Raw genomic sequence first — 16911 nt, 5'->3', positions numbered from 1 at the left:
CAGAGGAGTAGAGACTTTGAAGAAAAAAAAATCTACCTAAGGAAAAAGCTTGGATGTTTATCAAAGGCTTGATGAAATAATGTTACTCAGATTATAGTCAGTACAGCCTCTTTATTCAGCAGTTCCCTTGTAGTTTGACTAGCATATTTGATCAAATCCTGACCAGGATTTTGGAGTTCTCACTGTTTTCTGGGTTACTCTGACCACCATAGTTACTTGTATCTCCTTACTTGCAACCTATTACCAGAGATTCAAACTCCACTCTAGGCATACAGATTCCCCTTTATCTCCTGTTAGGCAGAAATTGGCATAGCCCTAACAAAGTCTATGATGTTGCTAAGAGATTGAGCCTTAAGAAAATTTGAACCTAAATGTAGTATCAAATCACAGCTGCCAGCCTATCAAACCACATTACAGCCTTTCCACAGACTCCAAAAGATGTCATCTGTAGGGATGTTAAGGGAATTTTGCATGTGCAGTAGCATAAACTGCAACTGTGAAAATTTGGTTATTTTTACCTACCATTTTAAAGTCCTTGCAACAAGCTGCTCTCTACAAGCTCCATGTCTATTTAGACAAATCAAATAATTATTTGGAGGAGAGCCAGTAGAAACTATCATTAGGAGAGGACTTCCTAATTTCTGTCCCTCTGTTTAAAGTTAATGGGAACAGCTTGTGAAGTAGGATAAGAGAATTCATGAAAAGGAGTAGTCTTTGGGTATGAGCATTCTAGCAAGGCCATCCCAGTTCCACACCTTTACATAATTTCCTTTTCATTAATCTTACCAGAGACTTGAGAATTAAAAAAAATTGCAGCGAGGTATATATTCCACAGTTCTAATAAAAAATGCCAGAGAAATTGAACTAATCCTATTAAACAAGAAATAACAGTCTTTAAGCTTCCCTGCAGGGTTGTGAATTGCATCTGATTGCTGATGGAGACTGCGTGAATTTCAGTGCAATTGCTTTGCCCCAATGGAGAGTAATTTTCTATTATAAATTTCACTTTACAAATCTCCATATCAATAGCTAATGTTTTTCCCCCAGGCAATACCATAAAACAAGTTTACCAAATCTTTTATAATTCTTGACCTGAAAAACATATTCAATTTATCTTAAGGCTTTTCAGACAAGATTGTTAACATGCAAACAATATAATTTACTTTCAATTCCTAAAAGGCTATAAGTTGAATATGGGCTTTGTTTGTAAGTTCTGTTTTTCTTCACTCATGCTTCTACCACTGTCCAGCCTTCTGTTTCCATCCTTTTTTAACCTTAATGTATACATTTCTTGAGTGAGTCAAATACTCTTTAACAAAGGAGGGCATGTAATACAGGTATGAAAGGATTTTATTCCTAAAATAGGGTTAATCTATGCTAAAGACACAAAATAACCTGTTAACATCTCACCAATTTAAACAAATAATATGGAGCTGTGAATATAATTTTTTGCCACACAGCCCAAGGCAAAATGAAGGGGTCTGTTTTGACAACTTTCCATCATGCTTTTTCAGCGCCTTGAAACATCCCCACCTGCTCTGGCTGCCTCCAAAGTGAGCTAAAAATGTCACAAAACAACCCCCAAACATGCACATCATCTCATCTTTTCTCCCACTCTCAGTTCATCCCACTGGAAGAAGGAATATTGACTGATCACTTTGCCTTTGATTTAAATAAGTTTCAAATCTCATCACACCTATATGTAAGTATAGATTTTGTAAATCATGAGGAGCCTTCAGTGGAAAGGTAAACTTCATAAGCAGCATAGTTTTACCCAAAGGCAACCTTAATGTAACTTATATGAAGAATGATTTTTAATTAGCTATTCACAGCTACTATTCACAGCTTCACTTCCACAGTGGGTCTTAACCTTGACCTAGGCATAAAATATTTAAAACCTGCCTAAGACATATTTGTTCTCTCTCTTCATTTACTAAACAGATTATAGATGCCTAGTCTCAAATATGGTGTTTTGTGTTATAAGCTGCTCTATGCAAGAACCTATAATTAGTAAATAATAATAATAATCCCTCCATGTTTTTGTACTACACAGTATATTGCAAAAATTTTTTGACATCCCGAATTACATTGAATTTTTATAACACTTGAAATAAATCATATAAGTTATTTTACACATAAAAAATCTGAAGTTTAGAGACTGAGAAAGAGCAGTTTTTGGGCAGTTGATTCACAGTTCCAATGGAGCTAGAATGACTTTATCAGAACACAGCTAGCAAGAATCCTCAATTGCTCAGAATTATCTTTTGTAGTTCACACTTAGGATATAAAGAGCCAAAACCTGCTCGGGACTGAAAGAGTAAAAATTAGTTTGGACTGAGAATAAGCAGTCTAGCTATTAATCAGGCTGGGAGGACAGACAGATAAAGCCAGCTGCAAAGCTAACAGAAAACAGTTTCTCCCAAGGTTGTGAAGCAGTTGTATAAGGCTGTAATGACCCCCACCTCTTTTGAATGACTACTGCTTTTTTCTCAGTGATCCTCAGACCTGCTTTGCTATTGTTATATTCCTTGGAATACCCAATTAGTAGACCACCTTCACCTCATGACAATACGCAGTTCCTACTGAATCCTCCCCCATCCCCACCAACTGCCTCAGAAGCTGCAATTAATTCAGAAATTATCCCTGCTTTTTTAGACCATTTTCAATCTTTTGTGAGAACCTAAACATTACAACAGATGCTTTCTTCTTCCTTCAATCAAGAAACAATCCACAGGTCCTCTGGAGCATTCCTACCATAGTGGATCCAATCAATAAATCTTTTGTTTGTGTCAGCCTATGAATTTGATCTTGGTCTTTGACTAATAAGGCTTTAACAGGAATTTTTTTTTAAAGCAAATGACACTAAAATAAAGATTTTGTTTATTTAAGAGGGTTTAAAAAAAACTATCTCCTATTAATGACATTCTCAATTATTCCTAGATAATTATTACTCATACTCAGAATAAAGACACAGAGACTTGCAACATACCTAGTCATCAAAGGAGGATTCAACTTGGTTTAAGGGACTATTTACAATGAAGAGACACTGGAACAGCACATACAACTCATTATAAAACAAAAACAATTCAATAAAAAAAATGAGCAGAAAACATGAATAGACATTTTTCAAAAGAGGAAATGCAGAAGGGCAACAGGCACATGAAGAGATGCTAAACAACATTAATCATCAGGGAAATGCAAAAATCACAATGAAAGATCACCTCACACCTGATAGAATGGCTCTCATCAAAAAGAACACAACAAATATTGGTGAGGATGTGAAGGAAAAGGAACCCTAGTACACTGTTGGTGGGATTGTAAATTGGTGCAGCCATTGTGGAAAAATATGGAGGTTCCTCAAAAAACTAAAACGAGAACTACCCTATGATCCAAGAATTACAAGTTTTATTTTATTTTGGAGGATTCAGTTCTCTTTCCTCTATTTCTTGTGTGACCTAAAAAAAATTCCAGTTTTATTGAGGTATGATTGATGGATAAAAGTTGTATATATTTAACGTATACAATGTAGTGTTTTGGTATATGTATACATTGTGAAATGATTGCCACAACCAACTAATTAACATATCCATCACCACACAGTTATCGTGTGTGTGTGTGTGGTAAAAACACTTGAGATTTACTCTCCTCTCAAAATTCAAGGATATAGTACAGTATAGTTGAATAGTCACCATGCTATACATTAGGTACTCTGAAATGATTCATCTTATAATTGAAAGTTTGTACTCTTTGACCAGCATTTCCCCATTTCATCCACTGAGCAGCATCTCCCTATTTCTTCTACCCTCCAGCTCCTGATTCTTTAAATCACCATTCTGTTACTATTAGTTTTGCTTTTCTAGAGTCCATATATAAGTAATATCATACAATATTTTTCAGTATTTTTCATTCTCTGTCTGATTTATTTCACTTAGCATAATATTCTCCAAATTCCCCTGTGTAGTCACAAATTTCAAGATTTTCTCTTTTTTGAGTCTGAATAATATTCCATTGTACATATAAACCATATATTCTTTTTCTGTTCACCTACTGATAAACATTAGTTTCCATATCTTGCCTAATATGAATAATGCTGAAATGAACATGAAAAGGCAAATATCTTTTTGAGATCTTTATTTCATTTCCTTTGATATATACCCAGAAGTGAAATTGCTGAATCATATGGTAGTTCTAACTCTAAATTTTTGGAAGAATCTCTGTACTGTTTTCCATAGTGGTTGCACATTAGTTTACAGGGTTCCCTTTTCTCCACATTCTTGCCAGTATTTCTGGTAATAACCATTCTAACAGATTTGAGGTGACTACATTGTGATTTTGATGTGCATTTGCCTCATGATAGTGAATTTGAGCACCTTTTCATATATTTGTTGGATATTTGTATGCCTTCTTTTGAGAAATGTCTGTTCAGGTACTTAGCTCATTTTTTTCAATCAAGTTGTCTGTCCGTTTGTTTGTTTTTTATATTGAGTTGTAAAAAGGTCTTTATATATTTTGGATATTAGCCCTTTATCAAATATATGGTTTGCAAACATTTTCTTCCATTCTCTAGGTTACATTTTTACTCTCATTTTATAGGGGTATAATTGACATATACCATTTTATTAGTTAAGCTCACATAGTTAACATAATTAACTCTTTTTTAAAAACGTAGTGAGAATGTATAAGATCTAATCTCAGCAATACTATTCAACATAGTTTTAGAAGTTTTAGCCATAGCATTCAGAGAAGAAAAAGAAATAAAGGAATCCAGATTGGAAAAGAAGTAAAACTTTCACTGTTTGCAGATGACATGATCCTCTACATATAAAACCCTAAAGATTCCACCAGAAAATTACTAGAGCTAATCAATGAGTACAGTAAAGTTGCAGGATATAAAATTAGTATACAGAAATCCCTTGCATTCCTATACACCAACAATGAGAAAACAGAAAGAGAAATTAAGTACACAATCCCATTCCCCATTGCAATGAAAAGAATAAAATACTTAGAAATATATCTACCTAAAGAAACAAAAGACTTATATAGAGAAAACTATAAAACACTGATGAAAGAAATCAAAGAGGACACAAATAGATGGAGAAATATACCATGTTCATGGATTGGAAGAATCAATATAGTGAAAATGAGTATACTACCCAAAGTAATCTAAGACTCAATGCAATCCCTATCAAGCTACCAATGATATTTTTCACAGAACTAGAACAAATACTTTCACAATTTGTATGGAAATACAAAAAACCTCAAATAGCTAAAGCAATCTTGAGAAAGAAGAATGGAACTGGAGGAATCAACCTGCCTGACTTCAGGCTATACCACAAAGCTACAGTCATCAAGACAGTATGGTACTGGCACAAAGACAGAAACATAGATCAATGGAACAAAATAGAAAGCCCAGAGATAAATCCACGCACCTATGGACATCTTATCTTTAACAAAGGAGGCAAGAATATACAATGGAGAAAAGACAATCTCTTTAACAAGTGGTGCTGGGAAAACTGGTCAACCACTTGTAAAAGAATGACACTAGAATACTTTCTAACACCATACACAAAAATAAACTCAAAATGGTTTAAAGATCTAAATGTAAGACCAGAAACTATTAAACTCCTAGAGGAAAACATAGGCAAAACACTCTGACATACATCACAGCAGGATCCTCTATGACCCACCTCCCAGAGTAATGGAAATAAAAGCAAAAATAAACAAACGGGACCTAATTAAACTTAAAAGCTTTTGCACAGTGAAGGAAACTATAAGCAAGGTGAAAAGATAGACTTCAGAATGGGAGAAAATAATAGCAAATGAAGCAACAGACAAAGAATTAATCTCAAAAATATACAAGTAGCTCCTGCAACTCAATTCCAGAAAAATAAATGACCCAATCAAAAAATGGGTCAAAGAACTAAACAGACATTTCCCCAAAGAAGACATACAGATGGCTAACAAACACATGAAAAGATGCTCAACATCACTCATTATCAGAGAAATACAAATCAAAACCACAATGAGGTACCATCTCACACCAGTCAGAATGGCTGCGATCCAAAAGTCTACAAGTAATAAATGCTGGAGAGGGTGTGGAGAAAAGGGAACCCTCTTACACTGTTGGTGGGAATGCAAACTACTATAGACACTATGGAAAACAGTGTGGAGATTCCTTGAAAACTGGAAATAGAACTGCCATACAACCCAGCAATCCCACTGCTGGGCATACACACCAAGGAAACCAGAATTGAAAGAGACATGTGTACCCCAATGTTCATTGCAGCACTGTTTATAATAGCTAGGATATGGAAGCAACCTATATGTCCATCAGCAGATGAATGGATGAGAAAGCTATGGTACATATACACAATGAAATATTACTCAGCCATTAAGAAGAATACATTTGAATCAGTTCTAATGAGATGGATGAAACTTGAGCCTATTATACAGAGTAAAGTAAGTCAGAAAGAAAAACACCAATACAGTATACTAACACATATAGACGGAATTTGGAAAGATGGTAATGATAACCCTATATGCAAGACAGCAAAGGAGACACAGATGTAAAGAACAGTCTTTTGGACTCTGTGGGAGAAGGCGAAGGTGGGATGGATTTGAGAGAATAGCACTGAAACATGTATATTATTATATGTGAAATAGATCGTCAGTCCAGGTTCGATACATGAGACAGGGTGCTCAGGGCTGGTGCACTGGGATGACCCAGAGGGATGGGATGGGGAGGGAGGTGGGATGGGGGTTCAGGATGGGGAACACATGTACACCCATGGCTGATTCATGTGAATGCATGGCAAAAACCACTACAATATTATAAAGTAATTAGCCTCCAATTAAAATAAATAAATTAAAAATAATCTCAGCAACATTTAAGCATACAATATCATGTTATTGAGTATAGTCACCGTGCTGTATATCAGATCCTCAAAACTTTGTACAACTGCTTTTATTGCTATTATTATTTTAAACAAGCTGTAACCTGTTAGATTAATTATGAATAGGAAATGTAGGACATTTTACCTTTATTCACTCCTATTTCTTATTTTCATTATGAAGATCCAAATTTAACCTGTTTAATTTTCATTTTCTCTTAAGAATTTCTTTTAACATTTTTTACAGTGTAGGTCTACTTGCAACAAATTCCCTCACTTTTTATTTGTCTGAAAAAGTCTTTATTTCTCCTTCACATTAGAAGGAAAAATGGATACAATATTCTAGGTCGGTTGTAAATTTCTTTGAACACTTTCAATATTCCACTCTACTCTGTTCTTGCTTATATAGTTTCTAAAGATGTGTTTCTTATTTTTATTCCTGTATAGGTAAGTTTTTTTTTTTTTCCCCTCTGAATCCTTTCAAGATTTTTCTCTCATTTTTTCCCACTTTTTACAGTTGGAATATGATCCGTCGAGATAGCTTTTAAAATATTTACTCTGCTTGGTATTCTCTGAACTTCCTGCATCTGTGTTCTGGTATCTTTGGAAAATTCTCAGTTACTATTACTTAAAATATTTCTATCGTTCCTTTCTCTTTCGTAGTTTGGTGTTTTGTATTTTGGCAACATGGGGGCAGGAGGAGAAGGGACGACAGAGGATGAGATGGCTGGATGGCATCACTGACTCAATGGACATAAGTTTGGGTAAACTCCAGGAGTTGGTGATGGACAGGGAGGCCTGGTGTGCTGTGATTCATGGGGTCGCAAAGAGTCAGACACAACTGAGCGACTGAACTGAACTGAACATAGATTATATGTACGTTACTCCTTTTGTAGTTATACCTCTGGTGTTCAATATTTTGTTCCTTTTTTGCCATGTTCTCTTCTCTTTGCATTTCAGTTTAGGAGATTTCCATTGACTTTCTTCAAGATCACTTATTCTTTATTTGGCCACATCCAGTCTATTAGTGGCCCGTTGAAAGGCAGTATTTATTCCTATTACAATGTCTTGTTTTCTAGCATTTCCTTTTGATTCCTTCTTAGAATTTCCATTTTTCAGGTTATATTACCAATATATTGTTTATATTGTTAACTTTTTCCATTTGAGACTTTAACTCATTAACCATGGTTATTTTATATCCTCATTCTGATCATTCTCTGCCATATCTGAGTATGGTTCTGATGGTTGTGTTGTCTTTTCAAAACTTTTTCTTTTTAATATGTCTTATTTTTTGTTTGAAAACCAGATGTAACGTATCAGATAAAAGGGACTGAAGTAGACATATCTTTAGAGTAAGATTTTATGTTTATGTGGCTAGGAGCTAAGCTGTGTTTACTGTTTTCTGTAGTTGTAGGTGTTCAGTTCAGTCGCTCAGACATACCTGACTCTGCAACCCCATGAATTGCAGCACGCCAGGCCTCCCTGTCCATCACCAACTCCCAGAGCCTACCCAAACTCATGTCCATCGAGTCAGTGATGCCATCCAGCCATCTCATCCTCTGTTGTCCCCTTCTCCTCCTGCCCCCAATCCCTCCCAGCATCAAGGTCTTTTCCAATAAGTCAACTCTTTACATGAAGTGGCCAAAGTATTGGAGTTTCAGCTTCAGCATCAGTCCTTCCAATGAACACCCAGGACTCATCTCCTTTAGGATGGACTGGTTGGATTTCCTTGCAGTCCAAGGGACTCTCAAGAGTCTTCTCCAACACCACAGTTCAAAAGCATCAATTCTTCGGCACTCAGCTTTCTTTAAAGTCCAACTCTCACATCCATACATGACCACTGGAAAAACCATAGCCTTGACTAGATGGACCTTTGTTGGCAAAGTAATGTCTCTGCTTTTCAATATGCTATCTAGGTTGGTCATAACTTTCCTTCCAAGGAGTAAACATCTTTTAATTTCATGGCTGCAGTCACCATCTGCAGTGATTTTGGAGCCCCAAAAGATAAAGTCTGACACTGTTTCCACTGTTTCCCCATCTATTTCCCATGAAGTGATGGGACTAGATGCCATGATCTTCGTTTTCTGAATGTTGAGCTTTAAGCCAACTTTTTCACTCTCGTCTTTCACTTTCATCAAGAGGCTCTTTAGTTCCTCTTCACTTTCTGCCATAAGGGTGGTGTTATATGCCTATCTGAGGTTATTGATGTTTCTCTTGGCAGTCTTGATTCCAGCTTGTGCTTCTTCCAGCCCAGCATTTCTCATGATGTACTCTGCATAGAAGTTAAATAAGCAGGGTGACAATATACAGCCTTGACGTACTCCTTTTCCTATTTGGAACCAGTCTGTTGTTCCATGTCCAGTTCTAACTGTTGCAGGTGTAAAAGGCTAAAATTTCCTATAATGTACTTGTTTACATCTCCACTGTTTCTTTCAGTTCTCCTAGAGACTGCTTCTGAAACAGGGTCTGAGCCTGGCCATTCTTTCATCTGAAAGCCCTTGACTGGTATGGTGGTAAATATTCTATAACACTGTGATAAAGTCTTAGTCTTTTCATCAGCTTGTGCCTTCAGGCTCTGACCTTTACAAATGCTTCTCAGCTTTCCTCCTTTTCTTAGATGAAACAGGAAGGCTTGAGGAGGCTGGAGTTAGATATTTCTCTTTCCTCCAGTTTCGGTAAAACTCAAGTAATTTAGGCTCTGCTAAAGAAGTTTCCCTTGAGGGCATGCCTTTGTTAAGAAGAAAGAGTGCTCTAGGCTCCTTTCAAGATTGTTGCCTTTCCCTCCTCCCTTGCCCAAAGCGTAAAGGAACATGTCTCTGATCTTCACCCTGAAACCTGGACAGGATCTTGGAAGCAAAGCTCATGAAAGTATGAGGCACCCCTAAGATTAGATCTCATGGAGTTTTTTTAACTTTCAAGCTAGTCCATACTAGCCCTACAGTGACTCATCAATTAATTGTTTTTATTTCATATTGGTTCCTGTTCTGGGTTTCTGCTCCCAGTGCACTGTGATTCTCAGTATTTGCCTCACTATCTCAAATTCACAGAGCAGGAGTTTGCCCTGTGACCTCTATTCTCTGATGAACCTAAGAAGAGTTGTTGGCTTTCATTTTGTTCACTTTTTTCTTGTTGTAAGGGTGAGAGTGAAAACTTCCAAACTTTTTTAGCATGACTTTTTAAATAATAGGTCTTAACAATAAAACTTTTAAAAGTAGTGATTTCTGTCACCTGAATTTAGTATTTTTTATTTTGTCAGTATTCACTGTTGCCTATAACTTGCCTTCAATATTAATCCTTGGAGTGAGATACTTCTGAAGTTATTTGAAGTATATCCCAAGATCCCCTCATTTGTATCCCCCATCCCAAAACCAGTCCCTTCAGTGTCAAACATTCTGCAAAAACCTATTTATGTCTTCTCTCCTAGAAAATGCTTCCTTCTTCCTTTTGTTTAGGCAGAGTCTTCTCAAGCCATCTCCAGCTACTTTAGTAAATAATAGTCTGTTGTTGTTTTTTTGAAATTTCATTGTAAGCATGACTATACCACCCTGTTTTACCTCATTCCTCCTATAATTTTTTCAGCTGTGTAGATTTTCTTCCCTTGTTTAAATGTTCATGCTTACTGGCAGCAGGCACCTGATCTTTTAATGCTTACATTTCTCTAACACCAATATCTGTCTATCCCAGAGCTAGGCACTTAGGGGAATGATAAAGAATCATTGATAGATTGTTATATATCAATATTTGTTAGGAAATTGTGACTGCTCTGCAGAGTAATTTATAGACGTAAACACCAACTTGCTCTTTAATTCCAAAAAAGCAAGTCCCCTCTATATTTTCAAGAGCTGATAATTAAGACACCTCATATATATTAATAGATGGATGAAGGATCATTTTTCAAATCCTCTCTCCAGATTCTTTCTGCAGCCTGTGAAGAGCTGTTTTTGGAAACTGCATTAGAAATGAAGAGGGAAAGGCTTGGTCTGGCGGGACGGGATCAGCTTTCTGCCTCATGCCTGGCAAAGGCTGTGGCTGCCCTACACGTGAAGCTTTAAATCAAATTTAATTTGTGGTGCTTAAGCAGCTTCTGGCATTAAAGGGGGTTATTCCATAGAGGGTCACACAGAACTAAAAAATTGCATATAGTGCTATTTGCACATAGCAGGGATAAAATGGAGTAAAATTCAACATAAACTGTGAAGACAGTAAATTCCCATTTTTCCTTGTTTAGATTTATGTTGGGATAGGGGAAAGAGAAGAGAACTGCAAGTTTAGCCAAGAAGAAAAATATTAATAGACTACCAGCAAAATACGATTAAGAAAATTCTTATACTAAGGAGATTTATTCAAGTTATAAATGCCAGTATTATAAACTCTCTGATATGTATATTATTGGAAGGTAACATAAATAGGGTTAATTTTAAAAACGTGTATTGGGGATATAATCTGTGTTTAGGATTTCAGTACGGGGGAGTCTCATATTCCAAGAACTCCCTTCCACCAACTCAACTTAAGCCTTCCCTTCTCTCAGAGGGGATCCAGAAGAGATTCATCCAAGCAAAATTTAAGTATCAACATGTATAAATACAAATATACTTGGAGGAGCCAAAATTTAAATAGTTTCCCTTTGGATAATGAAATGTTGGTGTTTAATGACATTCATTTGCACTTGCATCTGCTATTTAATCTTAAAATCACTTTAAACCATTTTACCCCCACAACAAAGTTAAGGAGGGTAGGTATTTTTCCCAACTTAAAGATGAGTTATATTAAGGTGCCATTGAGTTAATTACTTTGTAAGAATCCAGCTTGAGCTTGTAAGTGGGAGGCCCATATTTATAACCCAGTTTTCTCTGAGTACAGTTGTCTTTTCCAACTTTATGGTAAATACCAGTACATCAGAATGTTCTTCACTACCTTCATAACCAGGTATGCAAAAAGGAGATGAGAATTTCCCTCTTGCAAATTCATATATTTAACAACCTCACCCTAAACCTTAATGGCAGGCTTTCCACTACTTAGACTCACAATTTGCTCTTTCTCTGGTTGAAAGCAGGAGATAGAAAGTAAAAGTCAGCAGGGTACCCACTTTCACCTCACCCAGGAGGCAGCTGGCCACTGGCAAAAATATAGCTCTCCAAAGAAATAAGAGATGCACCCCTCAGGAAAGTTTCCTGGCAACTCAGCTCCTCTGTGAAGAACAACTGTTACTGGCCATTCAAGACCTGTAACCTCACTTGAGAAAGCAAAAGGCAGGACTATGAAAAAAATACACATAAGGCAGTTTCTCTTGTGGGGGTAGGAGGGTGCAGAGGGAAGGAGAAAGACAAATGGTGAGCAATGTTGTGGGGGGGGGAGCGGGGGGAAGAAGGGCCATAGTAGTACATTGGAGGATTAGGTGTATATGTCTGCATTGGACAAAAGGCAGGAGAAAGTAAAGAACAGGCTTCTTATTGATATTTGGGGATAGAATGCCACTAACCACCCTTAGTTTATTTCTTATAAAGCAATTCTTTTCAAGGCCCCCCTTTTTAACTGTCTTACCTGCTGTTGTCAAAACTCTAACACAAAACCTACATTTCTACAGATTTTTCCCCTTCATGTCATGATGCAAAAACCCAGTTTGTTTTCATAAGCTCAGCTTAGAATATGGAGCCCAGTGTCTCCTGTTTGCTACACAAATCATACTGGCTTCATTTATCAAAGCCTAGTGGCACGTTAATATTTCTTTTTGCTGAGTGAATTCCTCACTTTTTTCCTTTCCCATATGATCTTCACATTAAAAGTCACTTTTTGTGTTTTCTTTTTGAAGTTTCTGCGCCTACACCTATCAGCCTACTGGAGACTTTAGTGAGCTACATAACTATCTTCAGTCTTTGCATGACTGGGCTCTCCCCAAATCAAACCAATTTAGCCAAGAGTACTTTCCTTTATTTCAGGCTCCTCAAAGAGCATCTTGGAGAAAAAGAAGTTGAGTTGGCACTCATCTTTGATTCAGTGGTGGAGGCTGACCTGGCGAATTATACCTGCCATGTGGAAAATCGAAATGGACGAAAACATGCCAGTGTTCTGCTGCGTAAAAAGGGTATTTATTTTTATAACTGTTACTATAGTTTGTTTAGCTACGTAGTAACTATTGAAGTTAGGTATGTTTCCTGGCCTGATTTTATTATCTAGTATAAATTTCTATTAATCATTTTTTTTTATTTTTAAGGAAAAATCTCTCTTTTGCTGTGGATATTACCATAAAATGCCTATGATCTTTCATATCATTAGAAAATGGACAGATGACATGAAATACTGTTAAACTGTGTTAAATCCAGTGAGATTGCTGGGCCATATGGTAGTTTTATTCCTATTTTTTAAAGGAATCTACATACTGTTCTCCATAGTAATTGTGTCAGTTTGCATTCCCACCAACAGTGTAAGAGGGACTCTGTGACAACCTGGAGGGATGGGGTGGGGAAGGAGGTGGGAGGCGAGTTCAGGATGGGGGGAACAAATGTATACCTATGACCGATTCATACTGATGTATGGTAAAAACATCACAATATTGTAAAGTAATTTTCCTCCAATTGAAATAAATAAAAAATTTTAAAAATCAAGTGAGATGAAAAAATACCTTGGTTATAAGTATTACATAAAATTTGATGGGCATTGATATTTAAATTTTTCTCTATAGTTCACCTTCATCTTATATTGCTTAAATGAAATACTAGAGGTTTTACTATTAGATAAGAAACAGTCACTTATTAAATTCCCTGACTAGAATATAAATAGAAATAAGGACTAGTATCATATAATATTTTACCATTGTTATAATGAAGATTATGAATAATATTTCATGATATGACCTGGTGTTCAAGGCCTTCAGCAAGTGCATATATTTTTAAGTAGTTTGGCCTTTATGTAGATCACTCTCCAGAGATGACTCCATATGGGGTGGAAATTGCATATAATGGGCAAAGAAAAGAAACTATAAATTTACAAATAAAAGAGAGAAAAGTAGATATAGGAATAACAATTCCAGCAGCTGGAGCAACTTCCGAGATTGGCTCTTACCCTGCCACGACTCCTGATTACTGCAAAAGACAAAATACTTTCTGTATATGTGCATCTAGCAAAGGTTTTGTAAATGTAACTGAACAAATGTTCTCAGTGTTCTTGTCTAGGCTATAGAGCAATAGAACAGATTCAATCAGCAAGGTCACTAGTTGTACCTTGTAGCCAAGATGGAATTTCTATTTTCCCACCAGCTCTAATACTTGACCTTGCCCAGCAGCTCTAGGAGAAGCAGGGAAATGTCATTAGTCTGAGAATAATGCTTTTATCTCTTTAGCACCATTTCTTACGATGCTGGACATGATTTTATTTTAAAATAATGGAGTGTTTAAGTATAGAGGAGTCTAACATGGACAGTGAAATGAGACCCTGCTTCAGGAGATCCCAGTGCCGCCACTGACTTAACTGCCTGCCTTAGTAGGACTAACTTATCTGATTAGACAGGCTAAAACTTAGTTCAAATAATAATGATATGATATGAAGTATATCATGCTCAAAGTGTTATTAAATGGAATTTGTATGCACTTAGAAACCACTTGTCCACCTACATGAAAGGCAGACATTGATCATGTCCACATAATCGTGTTGCAAGGATAGTTTTGTTCCTGTCCATCTCAGTCTCATTTTAGGCTTAGAGATCCTCCAAGCCAGACTCGACTGCACCTAAGTATCCTCAGTAACTTGGGCAGTGTCTCACCACTAATAGGCACTTAGAACCCCTTCTGGTTAATGAAAGAATAATGTTCTCTTTTATTATTGAGGAGCATGTATAGCAAGCATTGTGTTAGGTATTAGGAAATAGACATTCTTAAGTCTGCATGGGGCTTATAGTCTGCAGGGCAGTGAGGGTACAAAGAAAGACAAACCTTACTCATGAAACAAAAAATTGCAAAAAATATATGAAGTGTTATAATTAAAAACTTGCTCAGAGGAAAAATAATGAGGGGGGGGTCTTATATAGTCAGTCAGTAGAGGTAGAAATAGTCTTGAGTTTTAAAATAAATCCATTTTCCTTTGATTAAAGTAACCACTAGCTGCCCTTCACTTCCAATAATCTGACACTAGAAACCAAGGTACACTGTAAAACTGCTGCCTCCCACAGCTTCTACAAGGAAATGTGTCTAAACCATGAATAATTGAGATTATTAATTCCCATCTTTCTAAACATTAGAGTTCCCCAGGTTTCAGGTCCCCTCTTCTCAGTCCCTAGATGATTTCATTCCATCTCCACCTCAGTTTTGCTCATGATTTATTTGCTGCCATCTCCCAAATTGTCTTTAGCTTGGACTTCTAGCCTAAATTCCAGAGTTGTATTCCTAACTGCCTATTCGACAACAATTCAAAAACTCCACTAGTAAACATATCTAGTAGGCATATCAAGCTTCACATGTCCCACACAGGATTCCTGATTTCTCCTCCCTATAAACTTGATCCTCCAGTTGCCTTCTCCATCTCCATCACCATCCTTCCAGTTGCTCAGGCCAAATATCCTTGGAATCATCCTTGACTTTTTCTTTTCTATACTCACACATGCTTTATCTAGTCTAGCAGGAAATTCGATGGCTATGCCTTTACAACACATCTACACTGAGCACTTTTCCCACCTTTATTGTTACCATATGAGTCTGAGCCACCAGCATCAATTACCTGGCTCACTGCATTTCCCCCCTAACTGGTCTCCCCGCTTGCCCCTTGTTCCCTTACAGTAAAATCTCAACACAGTATCTGGATTTATCCTTTAAATACTCAGGTCAGATCATATCATTTCTCTAGTCAGAACCATCCAATTACAGAACCTTCAGTTCCCTGGTAACTCAGTCGGTAAAGAATCTGCCTGCAATGCAGGAGATGTGGGTTTGATCCATGGATCTGGAAGTGCCCCTGGAGAAGGGAGTGGCTACCCACTCCAGTATTCTTGCCTGGGAAATCCCAAGGAAAGGGGAGCCTGGTGGGTCACAGTCCATAGTATCGCAAGAGTCAGACCTGACGTAGCAACTAACCACACCACCACCACACTAATGAAACCCCAAATCTTTGCCATGTCTTCCAAGACATTTCTGATCTCATTTTCTACCACAATCTGCCTTAAACTTTGCATACATTCAGTTCAGTTCAGTCGCTCAGTCATGTCTGACTCTTTGGGACCCCATGAATCACAGCACGCCAGGCCTCCCTGTCCATCACCAACTCCCGGAGTTCACTCAGACTCAGGTCCATCGAATCAGTGATGCCATCCAGCCATCTCATCCTCTGTCATCCCCTTCTCCTCCTGCCCCCAATCCCTCCCAGCATCAGAGTCTTTTCCAATGAGTCAAGTCTTCTCATGAAGTGGCCAAAATACTGGAGTTTCAGCTTTAGCATCATTCCTTCCAAAGAAATCCCAGGGCTGATCTCCTTCAGAATGGACTGGTTGGATCTCCTTGCAGTCCAAGGGACTCTGAAGACTCTTCTCCAACACCACAGTTCAAAAGCATCAAGTCTTCGGTGCTCAATTTTCTTCACAGTCCAACTCTCACATCCATACATGACCACAGGAAAAACCATAGCCTTGACTAGACGGACCTTTGTTGGCCTCCTTTTTATTTCTCATGCTCACCAAGCATGGTCCTGGTTCCTGATCTTTGCACTTGCTACTTCCTCTGCCTGGAACACTCTTTCCCCAGCAGTTCCTATGACTCACTCCCTCTTTTCTTACAGTCTCTGTTTAAATACTACCTACTCAATAGGCCTTTCCCTGGTCATTCTTTATAAGATAGTACTACCCAATATCTTTCTTTAAAACATTCTTTTAGCCTTATTGAGTTAAAAAAAGTGAAAGTGTTAGTCACTCAGTCATGTCCGACTCTTTGTGACCCCATGTACTGTAGCCCACCAAGCTCCTCTGTCCATGGAATTATCCGGGCAAGAATACTGGAGTGGGTAGCCATTCCCTTTTCCAGGGAATCTTCCCAACCCTGGGATC

General features: G+C 37.4%; 1 protein-coding gene across 1 annotated transcript in view; it reads left to right on the top strand.

The window, feature by feature from the left end:
- The window catches only part of IL1RAPL2 (interleukin 1 receptor accessory protein like 2), a 554878-nt gene that overhangs the window by 512348 nt on the left and 25619 nt on the right, over window positions 1-16911 (top strand). The window contains exon 6 of the mRNA XM_055564253.1: window positions 12827-12972. Coding sequence (XP_055420228.1) covers window positions 12827-12972 — 146 coding nt within the window. The remainder of the gene's footprint in view (window positions 1-12826; window positions 12973-16911) is intronic.

This window comes from Bubalus kerabau, chromosome X (genome assembly GCF_029407905.1).
Source record: "Bubalus kerabau isolate K-KA32 ecotype Philippines breed swamp buffalo chromosome X, PCC_UOA_SB_1v2, whole genome shotgun sequence".
Lineage (NCBI taxonomy): Eukaryota > Metazoa > Chordata > Mammalia > Artiodactyla > Bovidae > Bubalus > Bubalus kerabau.
The sequence above is the reverse complement of the archived record's forward strand: the minus strand, read 5'-3'. Positions and strand labels throughout refer to the sequence as shown.